Here is a 27243-nt window from a genome sequence, read left to right on the forward strand (position 1 = left end):
CCATGTGGGGAGCCTGATGCGGGACTTGATCTCAAGACCTCGGGATCATGACCTGAGCCAAAGCCAGACACTCAACCACTGAGCCACCCGGGTGCCCCTCATTTCTGCTCCTTTTATCTGATGCTTCCCTCTAACAGCCCCCATTTCTCATCGTTTAAGGCCTAGCTTTCCAATCAGTTTTCCCTGACTATTCCTCTCAGGACTGATTTCACTTTCTGGGAATCCCAGCTTACTAACTGAAGCCATATCATTTGCCTCTTCACTAGTCTCGCTTTCATCCTATGTTCCTTAGATTCCTGTGTTGTATTTATCCTGCCTGCCTCACATGGAGATGGATAAACCATGGCTGACTCATGCCTTGGAAGACTTTCATTTAGGCTCAAGTGAGAAAACTGATGCTTGAAAATTTTAGTCCAGTGCAGTAAGTGACAAAAGGGTCTGGTAATAATATACCTGTCCTAAAGAATCAGGTATATGGACAGAAGGAAATATAAACATATAAGTATATTTATATATATTTATAATGGTTTTATTTTTGGTGATGGTGGTGGTGGTAATGAAGAGCAACTTGAAAATCAACAGGTATCACAAGAGAAAAACATCTCTCAACTTCCTTACTTGTTCACAGTAGTGGGGAAAAAAAAAAGGAAAGGAAAAATGAATAATTGAGCTTACTTCTCAGATTTTATCTAAAGAACACACACTTTACTGTTTCTTTTTAACTAGATGGTGTATAAAGGCTTATCTTTACTAAGTTACAGTCACTACTTTAGATTTAAATTAAATGAAATTAAATGCAGGCTTGAATAAGTACCCTTCTGGAAGGATTTAAAATATTTCTAAAACTCCAAAAAGAAAATCTATCGAGTTTTAAATCAAGTAAGATTTTTAAAATTCAATTTTAAATGTTATTTATTTGTGAAAAGCAAGTGAGCGAGAGAGAGCAAGAATGCACATGAGTGAGGCAGCACAGGGCAGAGGGAAAAGCAGGCTCCCTGCTGAGCAGGGAGCCCAATGACCTGAACGGAAAGCAGATGCTTAACCAACTGAGCCACCCAGATACTTTTTTTTTTTTTTTCAAATGATCAAATAAGATTTTAAACTGATTATGCATCTTGGAATTTCTTTTTTAAATATTTTATTTATTTATTCATGAGAGACAGAGAGAGAGAAAGAGGCAGAGACACAGGCAGAGAGAGAAACAGGCTCCACCGGGCAGGGAGCCCAATGTGGGACTTGATCTCGGGTCTCCAGGAGCACGCCCTGGGCTGAAGGCAGGCACCAAACCACCGAGCCATCCAGGGATCCCCAGCATCTTGGAATTTGAACAGCTGATAAAATCTCACTGGTTTTAGATATTAGTACCATTGGAACCCAAAGATGGTACAAGGATGTCACATCTATATAATACCACATGGGTATTCTAACAGAACACTGACCGTACCACATGGATACGGCCCTCTCAACAAGCACTGTTAGCTCAGACATTGGCATACTGTGGGTACATTAATGAAATTTAGAGTCCTGCTTGCATATGAGAAATTTCATATTTGGAATGCAAATAATATTCTGTGTTTTTTACAGTCCATTTATATTTGGGTATTTCCATCTCCATCGTCTGCTGGTTATTTCCATTATCAGTTTGTAAGGTAGCTGAGGCAGGGATCCTTCTCCTTTTCCAAGAGGCAGAGTGAATGCTGCTTTCTCTCTTACACAAGGACTCTCGGTTAGGGAAAGACCATTCATTGTCTCCACTTCCAGGTCACTGCTTTCTACCCTAACCACCCCAAATCCACTGTTAAGATTTTCTGATTCAGTAACATTGAAAGGGAATCATACATTACAAAACATGGTCTTAATTTTTGGTTACACAAACACCGCAGTTAGTAGAGACAAAGGCACCTGAAAAATTTAATGAATAAATTTGTGATCAAACCATCTCGTTTCTAAAGGACTTCTTCCTTGTAACGCTTGTAGGCTAGTAAGTCATTTTACAAGCAAATTATATAAAGTTGCCCACAGGCCCTGGATCACAAAGATTTTGCTTTCTTCTTGTCACTGCCAGGGGTTCCTACAGAGAAGGGGTGGTGGTCTTGTCAACCGTAACAAACAAGAAACAGTCTTGCGAGGAGACCCAGCGTGGGCCACCCCGTTCCATAGGTGCTAAGCAACCGCAATTTAAAAATAAGCCAACCTCGGAACCTTTATTAATAAACCCCTGCTACTTTAACATACTACGAACACAGTTCATACGGAGAAACTCCGTAATCTAAAATATTAAATCAAAGTTTCGTATGTGACTTAACGTGGACAATACTGCCCGGCTGGAACTTCAAAACATTTAAGAAAAGAGAAGGGTAACATGTAGGTCAAAGGTCTACTTCACAGAGAACAAGGACTCACATTAAAAACCAGAATCCCAGCCAACATAAGAATGCTGGAACCTGCTGGGGCCTGTCTGTACTTCCCATGTTTTAGAGGGTTTCCTAGCACTTACTCGGCAAGCAGGATGCTATTTGTCCCTCGTGTATTTTCACAGAAGTCCATTTGCTTTCCTTCCCTGGCCTCTTTGCCATGGGCTATGTCCATCATCGGGTGCGATCTATGTGGCAGAAGTTAGTGCAACTCCCCGGGGAAGAGCCTCTGAAGGCCAGATGGGTTATTTAAAACCAAAGTTTTCCCCCTTTCTTACAGGAAGGACTTTTAAGTGACCAAGCTTTCCTTGTTATCCCGGTAAGAGTTTTTATATTCCAAGGAGCATTTTTAACTTAGGCAATAAGGACTGTAGAGCCTTTACATTTACCTTGCTTGATCTATTCCTATATACTTTAACAATTCCCATAGAAAACAAATTTTGTACTGATCGCTAATTACTGCGACAGCCGGATTTCAACCAAATTTGGTACAATCTTCAATACCTGTTACTTGAAATCACAGGAGAAGCCAAAAGAACCAAAATGGAATATTACTTTAAAAAGCATTAAAAAAGTTCTAGAATGCAAAAAGGCCACAAACTAAAACATTAACGTGAGCAGACTGGCAAAGAAATTAAGGAGAAATTCTGAACACCGGGGCAAGCTGCAAGAGCGATTCTGCAATTCTAACTGCATTGTGTCATTTCATGTCAGAAAGTACAAACCTCAAATGCTTCATCATAGCAGATTACTAAAAAGGTTGAAGATCCACTTTCTTAAAACCATGCAATTTGGAGTTTGCTATTTTTTCCTTTTGAAAAATACCATTTCTGTGGATAATGAGAAAGTTTCAAAGTACATTTTACTAAGCAATTTTGAGGTTCTAAGTGACTCGTACACAGAAACACTTCTGCTGTACGTTTGAAAAGCTCTGGACGGTCAGGACAAAGGAAATAAGGATGGTTTCCCTCATTAGGTTATTATTAGATTATTTCCACTGGATAATGAGCCCTAGAGAAGTGCGGCATGGAAAGCTGCAGAGTTATGCATCCCGCCACATACCTTTTAACAAACCTCTGTCATCCTTTGTCTCCCTCACTGGTTTGAACCCCAATCTCTTTAACAGAAATGAATAACATAATATAAAAAGAGGCAGTTAGAATTTGTGTTATTGTTTTCTTTAAGTGAGAGCAATAAAGCCTAAGGAAAATAAACAACACGAAGTTTCCAGAGCCTTCTGGTTTTCCTGCGTGTGTATCTGTGTAGCCCCTCCTATCTAATCATGGCCAATCCTGACACCTTCCTGGTGCAGAATGACAGGAATGCCCAGCACCACAACTACTATTCTGGGACAGTAAAACACTCAAAAAGCACTCTCTACCTCCAACCCCCATTCTGTGATACCCCGGACCAGCTCCTCCTAGGAGTACAAACACAAGGGAAGACTGCTTTGAACAAACCGTGATCATTAACTAACCAAGATTACACTACATGCCAAATTCACTTCTTCAGATGAAGGGAGCTAGGGTCCTTATGAATCTCTAACCTTCTTTGTGGCATTGGCCTCTCCACCTTTAAAAAACGTTTGCATATTTTTTAACATTACTAGATACCAGAGATGAAAATATGGCTAAAGATGATCACTACCTGCAACCATCTAGAATCAACAAGACTAAGTTATTGTGGAATGCTGGGTTTTCCTCAGAGCTGAGGTTCAGTTAACTGTCCTGATCTAATTTTAATTTTTTTTGTGTGAGCGTCTTTATACTTCCTTACCTTAAATAAACTGCCAAATAAAATGTCATTTTCTGCATGTGACTCAGCCTCAAAATTATGAGCACAGTTTCTTCTTTTCTGTGGTAGATGGTACTACGAGCCTGTATTATATGGAATGCAGGAGTAAATGAAGGGTAATGCCAGCAATAGCTCTGGAACTCATATTTTTTTAAAAAAATATAACAGTTTGATTTCAAGTCAGTTGCTTCTTACACATGAGAGGTGAGTAAAACTAGTTTATGACAAAGTGGACAGATATTCTATGAAATTGGTCAGTAAATCAAAGGCTGAAGCAGTTTCCCCATGGAAGATTTTTACATGGACACGTACAAACTCAAACTCACACCCCCACACACACTCACACCCCCTGCACATACAACATCCCTGCCTCACCCAGCCTGACAGTGCCCTCTGGCCAGCAGCATTGAAAACACTATTTACACCCTATGTCCACCCACATTCAACCACTCAGTTAACTCATTTACATGAAGTTTGTCAATGATGCCTGAAGGAAAACCTCCTCACCATTCCAGAGTGTCTTCCAGAAACACTGAGGCTAATCCTAGGAACAGGAAGGTATCAAATTAAAAGGATTTCACTTCTTCCGGGTAAACCCTACAGGTGTTTACAAACAGAAACGTTTTGTTTTCCTAAGTTTCTAACCTTTCGCTGGATGTACAAAAGAGATAACTAAAGCAGTTTCTAGTGATCTTGCAGCAAAGGCAATCAGATTTCCATGAGAGTTTTACTTCGTGGGCTATTAATATGAGTACCTAAAAAATACAAATTCAACCCTTGTTTGGCTTAAAATCTGGCACGTACAGGATCACGGGAGCCTACCATGACAGAAGTCCTGAACGGTGGAGCCAGAAGGATCTAGAAAGATCACCTGGAACAAACGTGGGCAGCAAGTATGAGGTAGTTTACAAGGCTGGGCAGTGGCACGTACCCACATATTACCAAATTAATCTGTTCCTTAAGTTCCATGAAAGTGTTAAAGTACAAACAGAGCTCAGAAATGAATGATCTAAACACTTGTTTTCTAGAGCTGGTATTTTTGACTATATATGTAGTTGTGCAATACAATGTCTCGGTTATTCAAAGAGCATATCTGTCCTTCAGAATATATCTACCAAAGGCAACTACATTTTGATTTTCTGTAGTTTCTCTAAGAGGCTCTGCTCCTGGTGCTAGAATTTAGATGGATTACAACATAGCAGGGTCTGACAGTTCTAAACCATTCTCCATTTTGATGCATTCTTTGGCATTTTCAGGTTTTTATCCATTACGGTTATTGTTTAGGGTTGTTAGAAGGATTGAGACAACATGTGTAAAATAATTAGAGCTGTTGGCATTAATCATCGCTAGATAAATGTTATTTTGTTGTACAGGCACTAGAGTTTTCCATCTCTGCATAGCATAGTTTGTCACATTCCTATCTTCTTCCCTAATCTTGATTTCTGGAGTAATAAACAATTCACTGTTTAAATGGCTGCTGCTGCTTCTTTTTCTACTCGTTCTTCTTGCTCAGAGAGCTGCCTGGGGGATTGTTAAGGCATAAGCACCTGGTTGATGCTTCCTTCTCTCTCACCCCTGCAGAACTGAGCTCCTGTCTCTGTCAGCAGCCGTTCGTATGTCCCACCGCTTCCACTTTCCAGTGTCTCTCACCACTGTTGCCAACACAGATTCTTCTCTTCTGGGCTGCTTCTTCATGTTCCTCGCTATTTCTTCTGGTCTCTCCCTGAATTTTTCTCATGTTCAAATAGCCTGATTTTGTTGTTAGTGATTTTCCTTTTTGCCAGCACATTAGTTAGATCTAGATCTGGATTTTTTTTTTTTTTTTTTTTGCAAGCTTATTTGGTTAATGGGTTCTTGGAGTTCTCATTGCTGGTTTCGTGTGTGTGTGTGTGTGTGCGCGCGCGCGCGCATATATACACACACACACACACGTACATATTTTAGTATACTATGTATATGTTTAATTTATATATGCTGTTTGTTTCCTCCCAGGGAATAGGAGAGAGGGAGCATTTAGGTAATAGTTTGGAATAGGTAATAGTTCCTAATTTGGAACTATTTGAAAAAGCTGGACAATAATAACAACAACGATAATAAATATTATTATCCACATCACCACCACAATGAGAGCATTAACAATGAAAACAACCACGGCAGTTCTTACTATGCGTTAGATGTTGGTCAGAGTGATTTATACGGATGATCTCAATCACATCTCACACTATCACTGTGGGAGTAAGACAATATCCCTACCTGAAAGGTGAGAAAATGCAGCTGTGGAGAAGTTAAACACTGTTGAAGGCCCGTAGCCAGCAATGGCAGAGCTGTTCAACAGGCAGTCTAACTCTAGAACCTACACTTGTTAACCAGAGACCAAGATTTCACTGGGCAGTGAGTCTAGCCTTAGTATGTCTGACAGATTCAAAGAGGCGATCACCGTATTTTTTTTTTTAATTAATCAGCATAACACAGTAAGCACACATTTCAGTTTGTTGAATCTTCTGGGTTATTAGAATATTTCTTCTAGTGTTATGAAATTTTAATATTATGTATATCTACTACCTTATATTTTAAAGGTGAAAAGATCTCAGAAAAAAAGCTAAGTAAAACACTCAAACCACTAAAATACATAAGCTTCATCTAGGATTCCAAGTTTTTTTTTTTTTTTTTTTAAGATTTTATTTACTTATTCATGAGAGAGACAGAGAGAGAAAGAGGCAGAAACACAGGCAGAGGGAGAAGCAGGCTCCATGCAGGGAGCCCGACATGGGACTCGATCCCAGGACCCCAGGATCACGCCCTAGGCTGAAGGCAGGCACTAAACCGCTGAGCCACCCAGGCTTCTGCGATTCTAAGAATTTTTAATAGCTCTAAGATGAGACCGATATAAGCAAAAATCATTCTTATTTATTCATTAGGGATAAAAGAATTGGGAGAATTTTGGAAATAATGTAAGGGATTATAGAAATTTTTATATTGAAAAAGATGTACTGAGAAGACACTCAAAGGCCAATAGACTCCCACAACAGGATATACAAGATCATTTAATAACAGCAAAGCATTTTTCATAATGCATTTAATATTTATGAAATACATACTAATCAGAATTTAATTATTTATCTAAATCTGGCCATAAGGAGTTTATAGCATATTATATATCATTATCCATCATCACACTACTGTGTTTCAAGATAATAGCATATAATTATCTGGCTTGATCTGTGGAAGTCATATTATATCTAATAATCTAAAATTGAGTCAAGTGCCATTATAGAAATATCCATATAAAATATCTCAGTCATGGAAAATGGGTTCTGAAATCCCACTGGAAAGGCCATCCAACCAAAGGCTGCACAAAAACACAAAAAAAGTTTTAATGCAACAACCAATATGCCCAGATGCAGTGAAACCAATGGGTAGAGAAACAATGTTATATTTGGTGCTGCACGTGTCTGGACTTTTAAAAAAATAGACAGCTTTTCCCTCTCCAAACTAACCGTATTTTCCCGTTTCATTTCCACACTTCTCTCTATTCTAACACTATGCTTACTCTCTGACAGCTGGTTACCCCTCTTAGGAACTATTTCTGCCGCATAAGCTTTCAATCTGAGAGGAGAGAAAGAATAAAAAATAACTTTCAAGGGCATTATTTCTCAAACTCTCTGAGATACAAGATCAGTCCCCACTCCTACCCCCAAACCTCTAGAATAATTGAACAAAATACAGTAATAATGAATTACCAAAGAAGGAGATGAAAAAAGAGTGTAAGTCCCATTTCTTTTTTTTTTTTAATTTTTATTTATGATAGTCACACAGAGAGAGAGAGAGAGAGAGAGAGGCAGAGACATAGGCAGAGGGAGAAGCAGGCTCCATGCACCGGGAGCCCGATGTGGGATTCGATCCCGGGTCTCCAGGATCGCGCCCTGGGTCAAAGGCAGGCGCCAAACCGCTGCGCCACCCAGGGATCAGTCCCATTTCTTAATACCATTATTTGATTTAACCAACATGAGATTTACTCTTGACCTACTGTAAGAGTTTCTAAACACTTTACTTGAAATTTCTGTACTTTGCTCATTGTGGATGGGTAGCCAACAGGCTGCCGATGGGCTTGGGCCCAGGTACCACACACACTGCGGTAGCTCTCCTCTCCAGAGGGTGCTTCCTGTTTCCTTCTGACCTTTAGGTCCCAAGGACCTTCTCCTCAAGGGGACCTGGATGCCCATCAGAGAATGGGACCTACCATGGTGCCCCATTTATTTCTCTCATAGCTCTATGAAGCCTCTGTCCTTCACAAATGAAAGCTCTACATGCAAACAGACCTGTTTGTCTTATAATCTGCTTCATTACTAGGGCCTAGGACTCTTAAATTAATAAACTCTCTTCATCACTTTTCCTTTTTATTCTTTTACTCAACTGATATTCAGCACATGCAGAAACATAATTCTTTCCTAGGGCAGCTTTTAAAGTTCTGGAGTCAGGCAAACAGTAACATCCCTCTAATACACACTATCTATTGTAAGACAACTTTTATTTTATAGCTACCAAATATATCAAAACTTTATAGTTCAGGTTTTGTTGTTGTTTTTCAGAGAGAGAGAGAGAGAGAGAACGAGAACGCATGGGGGGAGTTGGGGTAGGGGCAAAGGGAGGGGGGAGAGAGAATTTTTTTTTTTTTTTGGAGAGAGAATCTTAAGCAAGTCCACACCAGGCACAGAGCCCCATGTGGGGGCTTGACCTTGCCACCTGAGATCATGACCCTCAGCTAAAATCAAGAGTTGGACACTTAACCAACCAAGCCACCCAGCCACTGAATTACAGATGCCCCTATAATTCAGATATTTGTATACCAAGGCAAAACCAAATATGAAAAAATTAATGGATCTGCTTCCATAAAAGTTTACTGAACAGAAAAAAAAAGCACTTAAAAGTGATAAACTAGAAATTTATATATATTACAAAAGTTTAAGAACATTAATAAAAAATAAGACAAAGATGAATATTGACATAAAAAAGGATTTATCTTCTCAATTAAAAAATGAATATAGAACCTGGAGACCCGGAATCGAATCCCATGTCAGCTCCCAGTGCATGGAGCCTGCTTCTCCCTCTGCCTATGTCTCTGCCTCTCTCTCTCTCTCTCTCTCTCTGTGACTATCATAAATAAATAAATAAATTAATTTAAAAAAATCTGATTCTTTAAAAAATAAAATAAAAACAAAATCTTGTATCTACGAAAATGAGTTTTTAAAATATTATTCAGTATGTGCATGCTAATATGTAGCCCTTCCTTGTGTAAGTGTATAACAAATCCTTAAAAGAGTCTAAGTTTAGCAATTGACGCTTAAATTCATTCAAAGGAAATAATTAAGAATGCAAATAAAATATCTATGGTATTGCCCTAGATGTCGAATAAAAGGGACATTAAATAAGATATACCTATGAAATTATGCAGTCATTAAATGATGCTGTAGAATAGGATTTATTGATGTGAAAAGATGTTTATAGTATATTTACAATATACTGTTACTGAAAATAACAAGTTGCAATACTATATATATAGTACCATATATATATATGGTACCATATATATATATAGTACCATATATACAATATGGTCCTATACTGCATATCTAGAAGAATATTTATCAAAGTAATAAATAATAAATATGAGATATTTAATTATTTTTGATTCTCTTTATTTTCTAATTATTCTGTAATAATTATTTTAATGTAGCGAGGAATAAGAAAAGATATAAAAGATAAAAATACAAAAAAAATGCTTTCGGTCAAAAAGTAGTGATAAGGGATTTAATTCAACTGTCGGCCCTAGTAAGGGGTCAAATGTGGCTAAACTGATTTGTAGTAAAAACAAGATATTAGGAGAATATTTAAATGATGAGGATCACTTTCAGGTATTTTACAGTCACATTTCCATAATAATCTGACCATTACACTTCTGCCTGTGTATTCCTGAAAACAGTATTGACAACGTTCAACTTTCAGCAGTTGCTCCATCTGACTTGCATTTACATTATGTTTTATCTACAGATTCAAAATTAGAGTCCAGGAACCAGTTCTTAGAAGCAATATCTCGAAGCTGCACTGAGTGGTTGTCAATTTGATCTCTTGACCGTTGGCAGGTCATATAGTTTACGCATAGCACACACTCTACTTGTAGAGTTATGATAATGACAATGAAGACATAACCTTTTTAAAAAGGTTGGCTGGCAACACCAAGTGGCAGTGGCTAGCATGTATCACTCTACAGCCTCTCACAGCATTAACTGTCATTCCTTTTCTAATTGATAGAGGCAAGCCAGAAAACTTCAACTTCATAGAATTTTAGAGCCTTCTGCAAAATATTTCAGAGATGATTTAGAGTAACCTCTTAATCTCATAAATATGGAAGTTTAGGCCTAGAGAATAAATAAGTGAAGAGCCAAACCAGAACCAGGTATCTTGCCTCTCAGCCCAGTCTACTTTCCACCCTCGACTACTACTTACACCGAACACTGGGTTCTACTTTAAAAAGTAACTATTGGACCCCCGGATCATTGAAAAAAGCAACATCAATGTTTATACAGACCTTGCATCTGGTAGCTGTATGGTGCCTGTCCAGGTTGAGGGGTACCAAAGCTTGTGCCATAGCTGAGAAATCCCGTCTGTCCAGGTGACTGAGACTGTGACAATCCACCTTCAGTCTTGATGCCTGCCCACAATGCACCTAAATCAGTTAGTGATAGCTTATCTATCTGTTCATCTCAGAAGCTGGTCAATATACAAAAACACTCCCACAACTGTTGGGTCACAAATGCTTCCCAGTATTATCCCAAGAATCAAAGGTAAACAAGCTTGGAGTAGAATATCCTCAATTAGAGCTTCAATTAAAAACAAACTAACAGGAATATTATAGTCTTGAGTGACTATTCACATTGTCCTTTCCCGTTTTTCTGATTTACATTTTCTACGAACTTTAACTTGTAGGATATCATTTCTATATTTAGTTTTGTTTTATAAGAGGTTAAAAGACCATCTCCTTCATAGTCCAGAAATAGTCATTAATTACACTTTAGATTATTCTCAAAGTTGTTGATTATTGTCAAAATCAAAATTCTGTTTTCTAAAAAGAGATGAATTAGAGTCTCTAGCGTCACAGCATTTTTCCCCTCTGTTTTTTCCTTATTCTTCCTGCCCAAAGCTGATGTTAACACACAATTCATTTTGAAGTCAGAGGAAGCATTATTGGACATGGAAGTAAGCAACTGAGGGGAAAACCTCCTCCCAAATACCCAGATCCCACCAGAATGTAAGCACAAAGAAAGGAGACTATTAAAGAACTGAATCTGGTTGGGCAGCATAGTCATCTATAAACAAGTGAAGCTGACCAGTAGTTCCCTTTTGTCCCTTATAGTTTCAAGTATTTATTCCAACTTTATCGTTTTAAGTGTAGCCTAAAGAACACTTTATATCATCATGATGATATAAAAATAAGGTGTTTGTGGCCCATTAAGACTTTCCAAAGCACCAGGCTGACAGCTGAATTTCAGGACTTGGGTTTGGCAGTATTGTGTGGGGTTCAGCAGTGGATTATAATTAAAGACAGTCATGAAAGTTCACAACGGTCCTTAATTTCCACAGAAGGAAGGGAGAAAAATGTCTGCCAAGTGAATTCACATGTTTGAATAATTTTACTTTGCACTTCAGATAAATAATATCTCTGAGATCTAGAATACACAGTAGGCGCGCTGTTTATTTCCATTTTAGGGGAATTTCATCAGTAGAATGAAGTTTAGGTAACTTGCCTAAGGCAGTGGAAGAATCTGACTCTTGGCCGAGAGAGGCTACGATAATTCCTGGAGTATCTCTAAATAACCTCGTAATGACCTTAACAGTTAAGTCTTAACATAACCTTAACATTAAAAAAAAAAAAAAATGTGATTTCTCCCTGTACAGGCAATCCCAAACCAATAAATAACCCATACTTATAAATGGTCCCTGGAAAACTAGGCAGGTGGTTTCATGGCTCTAGAAACTCCTTTTCTTTCCTGTTTCCTCATCACCAACAGGGACTTCCCCCCTCTCTATTTGAGACTCTATTATCCAGTCTTCACTTGTACCACCTCTGGTTTGGGCCTGGAGGTTCAATCTCTGTGATAGGAGCAGATAAGGAAAAGTAAGCAGAGGCAGAAAACACCCTCATCTACACCTACTTAGAGAACTTCCACCCAACTAGTCTGCAAACTCATGGGTCAGCTCCATGCAGATCCAGAGAAATGCAGTTCTTTTTCCCCCACTGATACTATTGTTCACACACAAAAAAATTTGCCTATCGTTTCTCACTGGTCTAAGCAAAAAGTCAGGGTCATAAATCTCTGAAGAGGGTCTTCTTAGACCTATTAGACCTTGACTCTCAGTCATAAAAAAAAAACCCTAAACTATGTGTTTTTCCTTCATAAGCAAGAGGGGAGCAGGCAGTCATTTTTCAATGCACTGGCCTAAGAAAAACAGAATGCCTATTCCAAAGCACTAGGGGCATCTCTCTGTACTCAAGGCCCAGAAAGAGAAGAAAGAAAGAGATTGGGAAAATACTAAAGTATCAGAATCATTCCCAGGAAATTTATAAGCACAGACGGCCCTGGGGTCAAACCCCTTGACCTGGAGCCATGCTCTTACAGTCTCTCCTGTCCTATCACATTAAAATGCCCATCCTCACTCTACTAGTTATTTGAGGTCTGAATCTCGGAACCTCTGCTCATCTTACTCTCCCAGAACAATTACTGCAGACAACAGGGACATCCACTAATGGTTCAGAACTGGAACAGTCCTAGACCACAGGCAAGAAAGAGGCAAAGGAACCTACCATGACTCGATGGGGAGAAGAAAGAACAAGAGAGGAGTCTCATGAGTGGCAGCCAAGGCAGTGACATGAAAGGCACCTTCCCGTGGCAGCACTGGTAGGTCTAAAGTACTTTAAGTACAGTACTTTAGTAAAGACACTTTTACACTTCAAATACTCAGCTTACAAATAACATTTTGAGAACATAAATTGGGGACTGCCTCAACACATGTTATAAAGTTGAAGGTATGCAATTCAAATCAGAGATCCTTTTTCCCTCTTTTAGAACAAGAATTGTTTAAAAGCACATTGCGGATAAAATTGATCTGTATCTAATATTTCCAAAAATCTTGAGTAAAAGTTATGGAAATGAAAGATAATTCCAGGAAGTCCATTTTATGGCTGTTTCTAAAATCTGACTTCAAAATGCCTAGTTAATAAATAAATAAACAAACAAGCTTTAAATAAAAATAAATTTTAAAAAAATGCCTAGTTAGATAATATTCAGTTCTGGATAGTTTTGAAATGAAACTCTAAAGGATAAAAATCATATAATTCACATATATTTCCTAAGAAATTTTATATAGTTGATTTGGTTTGGGGTAGAGATAGAGAATAAAAAGGAATAAAGTAATTTACCTTCTAATTATTGATGTTTAAGTGCTTATTTCTTTCGATATACTACTATAAACACAGAATTACTTAATCTACTAGTGCTTTCCTTTACATTTCCATGTACTTTTTCTGGATCACTCGATTTTTTCAAGAACATGCTAAAAATTCATATTTTTTCTATTCAAAGTGCAATTTGCTTAAAATTACAACTTCAATTGAAGAAAAGATGTCTTGAAATTCTAAGATTTCTTAAACTTGGGGGTCTTGCCAGATTTATTTTTAACTTACAGGTATTGATCCCTTAACAATTGAGTTAACTCACACCTAGATCAAGATAATCTCCAGCTAGGAAGGAACAAATAGGGATGTGAGCTTTTAAACATTTCCTGCTTTGCCTCTCTAAAGCATAGCCCAAGCTGTGATATATAGATCACTTTTCCTAAGGGCTGATACTGCTGAAATTTGAAAGCACTACCACCCTCAAGTTCACAGCAAGGGCTTGTTGAATTCTGTTTGTACTTCCCTAATCATAGGTAGACATCTGATAAATAGGAAATGAATCTTTACCCCAAAAGACTTCATTCACTGGAGTTTTATCGCAAATATGCAACCCAAATACTTTGGATTCCAGAACCAAGTGCTTGAGTGGCAACTTAAAACTTGAGCTATAAATGGGAAAAAATAAAAATGAGAGCAAGAGGGCATATGAACTGTGCCATCTATATGCCACCGCTGACCTTAAGATAAATAGCCACCACTTCTTACAAGGTTCATTCAAAACAGGCGTATGAAGAATTTAGACCCAAAAGGTGGGAATGCTCTCTAAAAAAGTGGCCCAAGATGACGTTCGTTAGGTACCAGTCCTCTGAAACATGCGCACACACATACAGGGATGCCTGTCCAATCCCACTACAGAGGGAAGAGGATTACTCACCATATGAGGAAATTCCATACGGCTGTCCCGGCTGTGGGTACGTGGCATACGCTGTAGCTTGTTGCATTCCTGTGGTAAACTGTGTTTGCCCATATGCAGCCATAGTTTGTGAGGAAGGGGTAGGGAGAATATGTGGGTATGGTCTGCTATTTGTCAGAAATGACAGAAAATAGAAAGCCCATGCATTAGATGGAAACATGCAAGGTAACGGATGAACAACCACATCACAAATTGCAGCTAAAGACTGTCTCTTAAAGTATGACTTTCAAATAGAATATACAAAATACTGAAATACTTCAGTAGATCTTCTAGGTGACCCTCAAAATACTTCCGTGTAAACACATTGAAGTCTCTACGAAAGGCACTTTAGTTTTAATTAAGACATTACACGTGGGCACAAAACATGACTTGAAGTAAGGTAAAAAGACTACTCTAAAAAGTCATTTATTAAGAGAAAATACATCTTACTTGGAAGGATAAATCTGTGGTGGGGAGAACTGGTGAGTTGGTCTTGGGCTGAAGCTACTGCTCCCAATGGCTGGAAAAAAAATAATGCACGATAATCACAGCAACATACAAAATATGTGTAAAGCGTTGATCTGTTTTGAACTATAGGTAGACCACATGAAATTGCAGATATTCGCCCTTTTTGGACTGAAAAAAAAATGCTCGACCTCAGAGAAAGTTAAAATATATTCAACAATCTATGGGAACTCATGAAGGGGTTCAAATTGTAAATTAACTGTTAGAGAGAGTTGCCCTCATCTGCGATACCCGCCAGCTGCAGTCCTGGTGACTGGAAGGATCTGGTCAAAGGGGAGGGAGGAGGGTAAATCTGCAGGGCTGGGCAGGACCCTGCAGGTCACCTGGCCTATTATGTGTGCTCGGGAACACACACACCTGAGACTGGATTACAGAGCAACACAGTCTAATCTGCTCTCAGGTGAGTACAAATAGGGCCAATCCTGCATTGATTTAGCAACTTTTTTTTTTTTTTTTTTAAGTAAAAATGCATTCCTATAGCTCACTTAAATTTCTCAGGTTGCAAGCTAAGCCTGTTTTTTCTTGTGCTGAAGCGATGTTCCTGTGCCTTTCAATTCAACATGCTCAACTTTGGTTATTCAAGTAAAAAAAAAGGTGTTTTTTTTTTTGTTTTTGTTTTGTTTTTTGTTTAACGATGTTATTTAAGCATTCAAGCAGAATTTCATTTCTTTTTAATCACATATACTTCATTCAATATGTCTCAGAAAATGCACTAAACTCTATCAAACATTCTTTTACACTCATTCTGAACTAAAGCAAACAACCATTTTTGTTAACATAAGGCATTAAAATGGTAGTTCTCAGATTTATTATAAATAGGGGCTATTTTATGTGCATACACATTACACACATTTGCATTTATAGATTTAATATACAGACAGCTATACATGTTTCTATATATTACATATAAATAGATATAAAACACACATAAAAAGATAGTACAAACACACACACACACACACACACACACATTTTCCTCTGTCAGGTTCTTCCTATCCTCCATCTAGCTAAAAAGCATATTCTTTAGGTACAATTACAAGATGAAATATGTTTATTTTCTTCTTCCACTAATAATCATGGTCTTCAGAGGCTCTATAATTAACTATACTGTATATTAAAATCCTTATATACGGTTCCATGCACTCAAAGTTTTATACATTTTTCATGATGTCACATCAGTACCTTTATACTTCTCAAATTTAATTTTCCATTTGTTTTTGGGAGAAGAGAGGTAGAGTTGGACCAGAACCTCAATCTATGAGTAATCCTTTCCTCGTAAAACACACAGGCCTAACCCAGTGACAGCAGAATAGATCTAGATTAGGACTACTCTTGCATGCAAGCTGCCAGACTTCCACCATGTGGCTCTCAGTTTGGCAGAGCTGGGGGCTACATTAAAGCCATGGCAGGCCAGCTCAGCTGGTGTCCCCCCATCTGCAGGCATATGTTGAGTCACTGCTCTGTACCAGGCATTGAGTTAGATGCCGTAGATGCAAACATGCAAAGACAAATTCTGCTTGTCACATGTGGGGAGGCCGACACACAAACAGCCATGAGAGGATTAGTTTAAATATTGCAATTTATAGAAGGGAGGGATTAGAGAGCAAGGACTACCACTTGCCCAGGTCACCCATGACTACAACCGTTCCTACTTCCCTTTTCTAAGCCTGAGAAGAGACCAAGGGCAAAGTAGATTTATCCAACAGAGTAACTGGGAAGAAGGATACCTTCCCTAGACAATCACAGTTAAAAACAAGTTTTAAAAAAATAAAACCAGAACAAAAACCCAATAAACCTCATGATATGAAGCCACAGAAATCCCTTTTATTCTTTTCCAGCTCTATCCCTGGGCTTTTCAAATTGTGGGTTGGGACCCATGAAAAACATCACAAACTCAACCTCACAGGTAACACCCAGCAATTTTTTTTTTTAAACAAACAGAATAACAGAATAGTACACAGCAGGACTATTAACACGTGGTAAGGTAAGTTGCGTGAAGCTTGAAGATTATTTGCATAGTATAAGTGTGTACACCTAAAGCGATCTGGGAGGTTGCAGAGTGTGGTAATGCAGCACAGGTTTTGAAATCAGAATTTCAGCTCAGACTGAAGTTCCAACTCCTCTATTGTCTTGGTCAAGTTACCCGGTCCCTCTAGGCCTTGCTATGTTCCCCTGTATGATGGCAATGATACTACTTACACCTCCCAGGATTGTCTGAGGACTAAATGGGAGCATTGGCCAACAGTGCAATGTGTAGTAAGTGTTAATTAGCTCAGATCTCCAGATTCCCACTATCTTTGCCCCCCACCCCCTGCCCATTTGCCCTTCCTTCTGTATTTTTACTTCTACTCAATGGACAGCATCACCAACTGTCCAGCAAAATACTTAAAAGCAGGATTCTTTGTTCCCATTTGACATATGGGGCATAGAAAGTAACACATCCAAACAAACCAATGGGAAAGCTACTGTTTGAACTCACATCTGTCCAACTCTTTCCACCAAAGTATCCTATCTCCTGACCTCCTACACAAAAACTAAAAACCTCAAAATCATCTCCTTCTCCTCCCTCTATTTCATGAGTCTCAAGTCACCTGCCTCAAACCCAGATATTGCTTGTCAAGGTGTCCTATGTACTCCCCATCCCTGCTCCCCTGCCCTGGCTCAGGCTCTAATTAACCTCAGCCAGGTCTGCTGCCCTCCACCCAACACCCTCAACACACTACTGCTACTACGGTGATCTTTCTTAAATAGAAACTTCATGCCTATTCTCCAACGTAGGTCTCTCGACTGTGCTCACATTATTCCTAGGAAAAACTCCAAATTTCTTGGCAGAGTACCCAAAGAGATGTAAGCATCCACCCTCCCTGGGTTTACTAATCTGGAGCCTCCTTAGACTTGAGGTACACCCATACGTGCCCACTGGTTCGGTGGCTCTTCATACCAGACCCTCTGCCTAGGGAGGCCTCCTTACACTTTCTTTCCCCACCTTGTGAACACTTCCTCCTCTGTTGGGACTAAAATATCATTTTCTCTTTAGGATAATGTCTTCCTTCTCTGTACTTTCTTGGGAGTGTTGTGAGCATTGGCAATGTAGCGCTTAAACACACTGCATTTACTTAGCATGTATAGGGTATAGATGTTTCCTCTGCTAACCCTGAGCTTTTGGGGCCCAAGACCTCTTGTTCTCCTTTCTTTCCAGGTAACTGACTGGGCCTTGCATGTGGTAAGTAATCAATAAACAATATTTGTTTAATTACAATGTGAGGGCAGCCCGGGTGGCTCAGTGGTTTAGCACCACTGCCTTGAGCCCAGGGCCTGATCCTGGAGTCTCGGGATCGAGTCCCACATCAGGCTTCCTGCATGGAGCCTGCTTCTCCCTCTGCCTGTGTCTCTGCCTCTCTCTCTCTCATGAATAAATAAATAAAATCTTAAAAAAAAATTACAATGTGAGATTTAGGTTGTAAGCAAAGTAGATTTTTTTTTTCAAATCCTGATGGTATGAAGGATGGTTACATTATTCTAAGTCACATGTAAACATACATAATAATAATAATAATAATAATAAACCTGATTCAGGTCTTTGGCAATATAATTGGGAATGAAGAGTATTCTTTATAAAATACATGTGACTAAGAACCCATGATGCTGCCCCTAAGTATCTTGCTACTAATTACCTATGTGCCTCTAAGATGATTAAGTATTTAATGCTATATAATAAGCATTATATAATAATGCTTAAAATAAGCTATATAATAAGCATGTATCTTTTGGGATTTCCCTAAATCCAAACCCCTACAACTTTTTTTGTGGCCTAAAGTCAAGAATCTTGCATCTCATACCTGAAGTCCTTCTCCTCTTAATTCCCTAAAACACCTTTATCTTTTTTGAGCAATAATTTAGGAATTCAGATTAATTTTAATTTCATGACACAAGAATAACCTAAAGCAAAAAGAATGCTCGCAGACTTCATCACTCATCAATGGTCATTTTACCATTTGGAAACTCCAAATTACATATACCAGAGCCTTGGGAACATATGGGCACCTGACACCTCACTGTTTTAGCACATTTGTTTCCTATTATTCCATTCTTTCTCATACTTCTAACATAGATATTAAAGCAGCTCCTCAATCTTGTTGTAGGGAGGGGAAGACCCAAGCTTGAGAATCTACTGAGAAGGTCAATAGAAGTCCCCAAATTAGTAGGTCCTCAGTTCACACTTCCTATCTCCTTAATCTCAACATAACTCCTCAGTTGAACAAATGAGTCAAAAGCCTCAAAGTTTTGACTCTTCTCTTTCCTTGTACTTGTACTATTTTATTACAAATTCAGCCAGCTCGCCTTCCAGAATATGTCCTAGACCTGACATCTTCTCATTGCTCTCATTTTCCCCTCTGTTCCAATCGTCAATGTGGTGCCGCCCACCAGAGGATGGCAGTCAGGACATCCCCGACCTTGCCCTCCTTCCTTCTCTCCTCCACTCTTTTCTCCTAAGGGAATCCTGGCACATTTAATCCTGCCTCAGTGGCTCTTCTGGGAAGTACGTGGGCTCACACAGTCCTTTCTCTTCTGAGCTAGGGCAATACTGGTCTTCCTGTGTCTATTTACCCTCTTCCCTACTCTTCTCCCATAAAGCATCCTCCATACAACAAATGGTGATCTCTTTTAAAAAAAAAAAAAAAAAAAAAAAAAGTAAATCCTGTCACAACTGCCCCAACCTCCAACCTCCAAGCCCCATTATCCTCTGGTTACATTTAAACGAACCCAAACTTAAAAAACAAATACATAGATACACTCAAACTTATTCTCTTACTTCACTCAGATCTCTGCTCATAGGTCCACCCCTCAGAGAGGTGTATCCTCTAATAGAGGCCCCCATTCACTCTTCACTATATTATTTGACCTGCTTTCATTAATTTTGTAGCCTCTTTACTTACACTACCACTTACCTCTTTATCATCTGTCTCTCCTATAGAATGAAGCTCCATGAGGGCAAGGACCTCATCTACTTCGTCACTGCTATATTCCCACTGCCTAGAACATTGTCTCACGTATAGTAGGTGCTCTAGATGTAATTGTTGAATAAATGAGTCAGCCCCAGAAAGTTACATCTTTTTATGAACAATTAAAATATAGAAATCATACTTGTCATATGGGATATTTTTTTCTCTTCCAGAAGCATTCCTGTTCCTAATTCCAATTTTCAAATACCAGACATCAACATTGTATGATCAGTATTATCAACTGGCACTTCATGTAACAAATTAATAACAAATTTAGGCCTTGTGCAAATGAAAGAAACAGAATGCAAAGACATTTTTGCACTCCTTAAAAACATTATTTTCAACCACAATTGTTAACATTTAGATCATTAAAATATCACTTTTCATTGGTACACTGTAAATGGGGAGAACATGATTACATCCTAAAAACATAATAAACAACCTTGCAATTTTCAATCCAGCAACATGCCTTTGAAAATCCGCTGCTTTCCTCCAGTCTCTCCATACCAGGTGATTTTTCTGAACAAGAGGAAGCCTCACTGCTTCCTTAATGTTTTAAGACGCTCAGATTCCTTGAAGGACAGAGGTGGAGAAAGCTACTATCAATTTCAGAATAGCTCCATTTCCTCTTTATTCTCGCTAATTCCTCAAGACACCCAGAATGATTGGGATGTGAATTTTAAGCCATGATGGAGAAGGAAGCAGTAGTGATCACAGAGGTGAAGACCATTTTAGAGTCAATTAGAGATAGCTTTTCTCTTTCCCTTAGGAGCCCTAAGTTCTATTCACAGCTACTCCAGCATGCCATGGTTCTTGCATCTTTACTTAAGATAGAAAGAAAGAAAGAAGGAAAAAAAGGAATTAAGAGAAACGCTTTGTGTTGTCTATACCTAGAGACCTGATTCCCCAGCTCCCTCTATCCCTCTCCACTGTGCAACATGGAGAATCAATCTATGGAAAACAAGATCCCCTATAGCTTCAGTCTCCTCACCAAACCATCCTCTTCCACCTTCTGCTAAGCCTTTTTCCAAAGACCTTCCTTCTCTTGCATATTTTTTTTTCAAGTAGAGCCTACTACTACTCTCTTAGATCCCAGATATTACAAAGATCTGAAAAACATATCCCCCACTGCTGCTTCTTCCAAAATCATTGCTTTGGTTTTTTGCTCTCCCATAAAACTCCTCCTTCTCTAAGGTTTATGACAATCCTAAACACATTCATGAAGGACCCTAAACCCTGCCTTGAATTTATCATAACCTTTAGTATTTGACCATGTCCCCTAGCAAGTTCCAGTGTGATTTTGGGTTATACACCGAACACTTCTCTCCTTCTGTCTAGACCTCAACTCTGGCCTACTTCAACCATCAAGCTCAGGACCACAGTGTGGACCTTTTTTTTTTTTTTTTTTTTTTTTTTTTGGACTTTTCTTTCTCCCCATTCCATAGTCTTGTGCCACAACAGCATCAATCAATACATTTGTTTACTTAACAAATATTTACTGACCAGCATCGATGTGCTCAATACCATGATGGCCACCAGGGCTGTAAGTGTGAACAAGCCAAACAAAAATCTCTTTTCTCACAGCACTATCATTTAGCAGAAGACAATGAGAAGTAATTTAAAAAGTAGTGATGAAGGCTGAGAAAGGGAAGTATGGAGGACTAGCTACAGAAGCATGGGGTAGAGGCCTCACTGAGTTTTGAGATTAAGGAAGGAGCATCCTCTCCTGCCAGAATTTTCTTTCCTTTATTTCCATCTTATCTGTACTGTAACCTTATAGATGCAGGACCCCTGACATCCTTATCTTCTCTCAATTTGTTATCCCTTACTTTCACTTTTTTTTAAGGTATTTATCCCAGGAGGATACATGAATAATTATTTTAAACTCTTTTCTTACTGATAGCCTCAAGTCTCTTACTTCCATTTTCTTTCATGCCTTACCTAGAAAATCCTTAACCCTGGATCAAGATAAACATCTTTTGATCTGGGCAGCAAAACCCTTGTAGAGAAAAACTGCTCTATGATAAAGGCTCCATATTCATAGTTCTACCTTTATTTGGACTCTGGCTTTATTGCCAACCTTCCTTTATGTTCTAAGTAGTCTCAGGCTTCCCAAGTCCTTGTGGCATCTACTTCAATCTTCTCCATCTCTTCCAGTTCATAAGCCTATCAACTATGCTCATTTGGAGTTGCTTCAGAGGAAATGAAAGAAGCCATGGTTTATTCATGCATTCATCCATCCATCTAACAAATATCTAAGTGCTGAACATGCACCAGATACTTTTTCAGGTATTGAGAATACAAATTAACAAAACAAGACAAATCTCTACCATCAAAGCTTATATTTTGGTGGGGATGAAACAATTAAACCTATACACCAGTAAATGATACAATTAGCAAAAGGCTGTGTTATGGCGGGGGGGGGGGGTATTTAGCATGAGAGAGGCTGGAAGCCTACAGTGAGACTCTTGCAACACTGAGTAGGGTGCTTGGGGTGGGGGGGGGATACCTCACAGAGAAGGTGCGATGACAGCAGACTGGAAGGTGGTGAAGGGGTCAGGCAAGTATACAGAGAGGTGCAGAAGGATTGACAGTGCAAAGGTCCTGATTGGGAGCCTGTATGGAATGTTGAGGGAATAGTGGAAAGCAGGCAATAGGCCTGATGACGCTCGTAGCCATTGCAAGGGCTCAGCATTAACTCAGACACATTGGAGCTACTGGAGGGTTTGAGCAGAGGAAGCAGGTAGGAATTCCCTTAGCCTATTAACTCCTCCCCTACTTCATACTCAACCGCATTCATTCCCCTTCCATTGTTCCTGATGTTTCTGGGGAAAAGTTGTTCCTTTTCAAAGGGAATCCACTTCTGTTTTGGATTTAAGCCACTGCTGTCCCAGCAGGGCCCTCTCTGCATCAATTTTCCCCATTTTGCCTATACCTTTAACCCCCTACCTCTATAAAGTTTGTGTCGGCAGCAAAAAACACTCTGATCTAAATGCCACCCTCAACCCTATCTCCCACTTTCTAATGGACTATTTTCTCCTTTTATCGCTTACGTACTTGAACGACATTTTTCTCCTCCCTGTCTCCACTTCCTTCACCTTATTGGTTAAATCATCCACTTACTCACTAAATTTTAGGAGCACATATATCTGCTAGGACCTGTGTTGGAGAAATGGGGCAAGTTGGCATTAGGGGAAGTAAAGTACCATTCACTGAAACTGCTGTAGGCTAAATCCACTGAGGTTTCTCATTTATATTTTATTTTGGCATAACTTCACACTACAGAATAGTTGCAAAAATAGAAAATCATCTTCTTCTCCAAGAAAATCTTGACCACAATTCCCTAAATGTAACATCTTATTATACTTGCTTTATTCTCTATTCTTTTTCCCTGCATATGTGTGCATGTATATGCGTATAGCTCATGCTTTTTAGAGCTGCAGATACGATGTCCCTTTATTTGGTGTATATTTCTTAAGAACAAGGAATTCCTTTACCACAGGTTTTCAATATCAGGAAAAATAGCAAAGCAATACTATTATCTGTAGATACTTATAAAAACGTATCTCATTTCAGTATGTGACTTTAAACTTGCATTTTAAAATTACTACTTTCTGAAAGTACGCATGTTACACAAATATACTGCAGAATATTTTTGAAAAAAAAAACCGAAGGAATATAATTCAAATTATTTTCCATCATCTGGAGAAAGCCGTCATTAATTTTTATACACATATACAAAGACACATATACATACATATAGATGTTTAAAAACACAGATTATACTGAGCATATGACCTTTTGTAACCTGCTTTTCACTTAATATAGTTAACATCTGCTCATGCCATTAAGTTTTTTTCCAAACTATTTTTAATAGCTATATACAAATCTGTCATGTAGACAGTGCTTCCTTGAAATTCTTCCTGCCTTCACTTTCAACTCAACTCTCTTCTTTTCCAGTTGAAAAACCTGTGTTTTCATGTCATCCTTGCCCATCACTCTATACTGGTCTGCCCTGCAGTCTGTCTTCAACTCTGTTATAGCCCACTAGCTTTAACTCCCTGAACACTTCCAAAATTTCCAATCCATATCATTCCTGAGCTTCAACATCTTCAAGTGGATAATACCGCCCATTCAACATGCCTTTCTCTCTCAATCACGCTATTCTTGCATTCCATCACCCTAACCTGTTTTTCTGCCTCATTTATCCCCCATATTCATTCGTTATTATGCCATGAAATCAGCTTCGCAAATACATCTTAATCCACCGTCTTTCCCTAATATCACCAGCACCTTATCTCAGGTCTTCAGTATTTTTGGCCCAAATTAACAAAAAGACTGTCTGCTCTCTCTCCTTCTGTGCTCCAGCCCCTCTCCCCTCCTCCTACTACAGTTAGGATTCTGTATGTGAATATGATCAAGCAACCCCCGTCTTTGGATGCCTCCCACTGTGCTCAGGATACAATGCAAACATTACATGGTACACAAATGCCTCTTTAGACTATCCTGACCTTGTCCAGCATGCCTATAACTGCTCACACTGTACACACCAGGAATGCTGAACCACCGGCAGTTCCAAATTCCATGCCTCTGTGTCTTGGTCTCCTCCCATGGAATGTTCCATCTGTCCAACTCCCTCTCCCCAGACCTTTGTGTGCTTTATTCCTATTTAGTATTTAAGGCTGATTGCAGGCATCTCCTCCAGGAAACCTTTCCTGACCACCCCATCCCAACCCAGTCCCTGTTGGGTCCCTTCCTGGGTGTTTTGGGATCCTTGACCTTCCCTCTGGAAATATCAAACTTTATGTAATGTGACAGTCTTGTCATTTATTCACCTTACCAACCGTCAAACCAGGGCCATCCTCAGATATCTATGAATCCCTAGAGCACCAAGCACATTATCTGGCATCAGTCGAATTCTAGTAAGTGTTTTATAAAAGAACTCAAGGATGCAATACCCTTTTGTTATTTCCTTATTGTTTCCATCTGGTATCATTAGTATAAAAGTTATGCATTTGTATTTCATGTTATATTTATGCATGATTCCCTTTAGTTGTGTTATGTATTAAATAAATGATCTTGAAAGCTGCAGTATGTCAATCACAAACTTATGTAAGTATAGCATGTCCATTTAAGAGGTTGGATAAACACAGCACATAATAAAAACAGGTTAGAAAACTTAAGAATTGCATCTGATAAACATAATTTTTTGTTGAAATAGTCCAAGCTGAGTAATATGGCAAATATATAATCACAATCTCATGGTTACTTTATTACGACAATGACTTTCTTATCAGTAATTTCATTAGCAAAGACATGAAACTTGGATATTTTGTTTGCTGGAGGCAGACTTTGTTAATGTGAAAGAGATTAAAACTAACTTAAGGACTTAAAATTGCTTTATAAAGTCTAACTTAGGTCTACAGTTGACATGACAGTTCCCTAGGAGGATGGTTTGGTAAGTCTGCTTAAAGAGTATGAGAAGCCAAATCCTGCCTACCCAAATTTGTTTACATTTTTTAAAGATTTTATTTATTTAATGAGAGACAGAGAGACAGAGAGACAGAGACACAGGCAGAGGGAGAAGCAGGCTCCACGCAGGGAGCCCGATGTACGACTCAATCCCAGGACTCAAGGATCACACCCTGGGCTGAAGACAGACGCTCAACCACTGAGCCACCCAGGGATCCCCCCTAAATTTGTTTAATTGGAAAGGAAATCACACAGATGAGAGAAATAGGGTAAGAATCATTAACATAAGAAGATAATTTAGTACAAGAAAAAAAAAACAAAACCTCTTTTGATTTAATCTCCTTTATAGGCTATCAATATTTCTAGCAAACACTGGATAAAAACAACATAATTGCAGGTATGGGACTCTGAGTAAAGCTATATTACATTTATCTAATACATACACACATGCATATACTCACATACATATACACTTAGATATATACTTTCATACATAAATAAACTAAGAAAAACTGTTTTGTATTAATGTGAAAAGCTAATATTTATTCCTTACCTGAACCTGAGAAATTGTCTAAAGACCCGTCTGCTGTTGTTGAAACTATTTCACTGCTGCTCATTGGCTCTGTTTTAACTACAAAAATAAACAACATATATGATATATCCAATTAATAGTTATTTGTAAAGGCATGGTAAATAAGTTATAATATTTAAAATAGTTACAATAAAATCACTTTAAAAACTATTAGTATTTGAATATAATTCAGATTAATATTTGTAATTTAAAAAAAAACACACATTAACTATTTCCTCCCTAGTTAACCTACTGTAACAAGCTATCCTTGAAAAGAAACACTTTAGTTAAATTCATTATCTTACATATTAATTGAATTGCTTATTAACAAATAATTTATCTCTCAAAATTTTTATGATGAAGATGTAAGAGTATTTCCTTGGGTTTGTAGCTATTTAGCTAAACAGAACCAAAAGGGTAGAATAAAAAGACTTGGAATAGGAAATAATGCTGGTAGGTTTTCATCATGCTCAAGGACAGACTCAGGTACACACATGCACACATGGGTGCACACACACACTCTTAATTATCTGACATGGCTGAAAAATAGAGTGTTCAATTTAATGGGTCATTATTAACACTCAGCCATATCTGGCTGCCAATATGTCAATATCTGATGTACAATTAGTATCAAAACCACACTAAATATAAACGAAGCAGAAATTAAGTTTTTCATTCCCAAATAAAACCAGTATCAGACAGTTTGTAGGAAACTTATGATCTTTAGTAAAGTCATTTGTGGCTGTACAATAAAAACATTTAGATTTATGCTGTAGGTTCACAAAAGGAACCACTCTACTGACCTGATGATGATATCATTGAACCCTATTAAGCAAATATACTAGACCACCTCAGAACATTTGCCTTTTTTCCTAAGATTTAGGCTTTAATGAAGACATAGAATTATTGCTTTCCTTAGAAATGACAGATGAAGTGCCATCATTGGAATTTGTGGTCTTCTTTGTAGAAGTTATATATCCTCACTAATGGGTTTTTAGAAACAATGCAATAATATCTTGGAGGCTACTTAAAAATCACTAACATGTTTTCCAAAACAAAGG

The 27243-nt window shown here is 38.4% G+C and overlaps 1 protein-coding gene across 15 annotated transcripts in view; it reads right to left on the bottom strand.

The window, feature by feature from the left end:
• EYA1 (EYA transcriptional coactivator and phosphatase 1) overlaps window positions 1-27243 on the bottom strand; it is a 420890-nt gene that overhangs the window by 115697 nt on the left and 277950 nt on the right. For 8 of the 15 annotated variants that reach the window (XM_025477975.3, XM_025477986.3, XM_025477977.3 and 5 more), the window contains 4 exons: window positions 26165-26242; window positions 15062-15131; window positions 14594-14739; window positions 10795-10932 (listed from right to left, as the gene is read on the bottom strand). In XM_025477975.3, the coding sequence (XP_025333760.1) occupies window positions 10795-10932; window positions 14594-14739; window positions 15062-15131; window positions 26165-26242 (432 nt within the window). Of the gene's footprint in view, window positions 1-10794; window positions 10933-14593; window positions 14740-15061; window positions 15132-26164; window positions 26262-27243 lie in introns of those variants that run through there. The other 7 variants (XM_025477982.3, XM_049103811.1, XM_025477983.3 and 4 more) reach the window with 6 other exon arrangements.

This window comes from Canis lupus, chromosome 29 (genome assembly GCF_003254725.2).
Source record: "Canis lupus dingo isolate Sandy chromosome 29, ASM325472v2, whole genome shotgun sequence".
NCBI classification, from domain to species: domain Eukaryota; kingdom Metazoa; phylum Chordata; class Mammalia; order Carnivora; family Canidae; genus Canis; species Canis lupus.